Here is a 1,118-nt window from a genome sequence, read left to right as displayed (position 1 = left end):
GATCTGTCTTTTTATGACACAAAACGACCCTGAAAATCCCAGGTCGCTCGCGCACTTTTTTTTTCGAGTTTTCGTGCGGACAGATACACAGACACACAGACACACAGACAGACAGACAGACAGACAAAGTTTTTTCCGACCAGACGGAGTAATAGGCTTCGCTAATCGCTCAGCCAATAAACAGCCTGCCTCAACTACTAAATGTTTCTTTCTTAATTTAATATCTTAACTCCAGCATCAGGTACCTTTTTAGCACAATCTTGAAGAGCAAGGTTGAGACTGTGATTAAAACATTGCACATAAAGTGCAAGCGGCTCTAGCTCTTTCAGTCTTGCTTGCAGCCCTTTAACTCTTCCTCGCATGTTACTTCCAGCGTCATAGCACTGCCCACGACAGCTACTAATAGGCAATTGAAAACGAAGCAACGCATCCTCAACTATTTTAGTGAGAGCTTCACCAGTGGTCGATGAAACCTCGTACAGCCCAAGAAAATTCTCAGTAGCAACAAGATCCTCATCAACAGTACGCACTGACACTGAAAGTTGCTTCTTGACACTCTCATCAGAAGCCTCATCAATAATAAGAGAAAACGTTTGATTTTCTCTGATTGTTTCTAATTTGCTTCTCAAAATCTTGTGTGCCGCAATCTGCAACATTTCATTCTGGATATCATGTGATGTGAATTTTTTCTTTCGTTCGAGGAACTTTTTCAAGGGAGGAACATAGTCTGAGAGTAACTTCAGCAGAGCTTCGAAGTTGCCACCAGAAGACGAGTGTCCTCTCAATGCTAGGCCTTGGCGACCAAGAAACAAGATCGACTTAAATATTGCAGTAAGTGCTTTTCTCGCTTCCAGCTGCTGCTCCTTTGCTTCTTTTGAAAGGAGAGTGGTGACGGGAGTAGTGTTGGCAGCGCAGAAAACTCGCATTGCATCAGCATGGGTAGTGCTCTTGTAATGTTCAACTATTTTATCATATGCTCTTTTCCAGTTAGTCAGGCCTGTGTCTCCATGAACAAGCTTGGATTCATACTTCGATGCCAACGCTGTCTTCGTGAGAGAGAGCAAACTATTTGCTAGTGTTGCACGGTACGCAACGGGGCTGCCGCCCCTGCCCTGCTG

The 1,118-nt window shown here is 44.2% G+C and overlaps 1 protein-coding gene across 1 annotated transcript; it reads right to left on the bottom strand.

The window, feature by feature from the left end:
• Positions 1–212: 212 nt before the first annotated feature.
• LOC113216344 (zinc finger MYM-type protein 1-like) lies at positions 213–926 on the bottom strand. The gene has a single exon (XM_052276770.1). It carries the CDS (start codon positions 924–926, stop codon positions 213–215), a length of 714 nt encoding a protein of 237 aa, XP_052132730.1.
• Between the last annotated feature and the right edge of the window lie 192 nt (positions 927–1,118).

Source organism: Frankliniella occidentalis, unplaced genomic scaffold (genome assembly GCF_000697945.3).
Source record: "Frankliniella occidentalis isolate FOCC.00 unplaced genomic scaffold, Focc_3.1 Scaffold4338, whole genome shotgun sequence".
NCBI lineage: Eukaryota > Metazoa > Arthropoda > Insecta > Thysanoptera > Thripidae > Frankliniella > Frankliniella occidentalis.
This window is presented reverse-complemented; position numbering and strand designations above follow the sequence as displayed.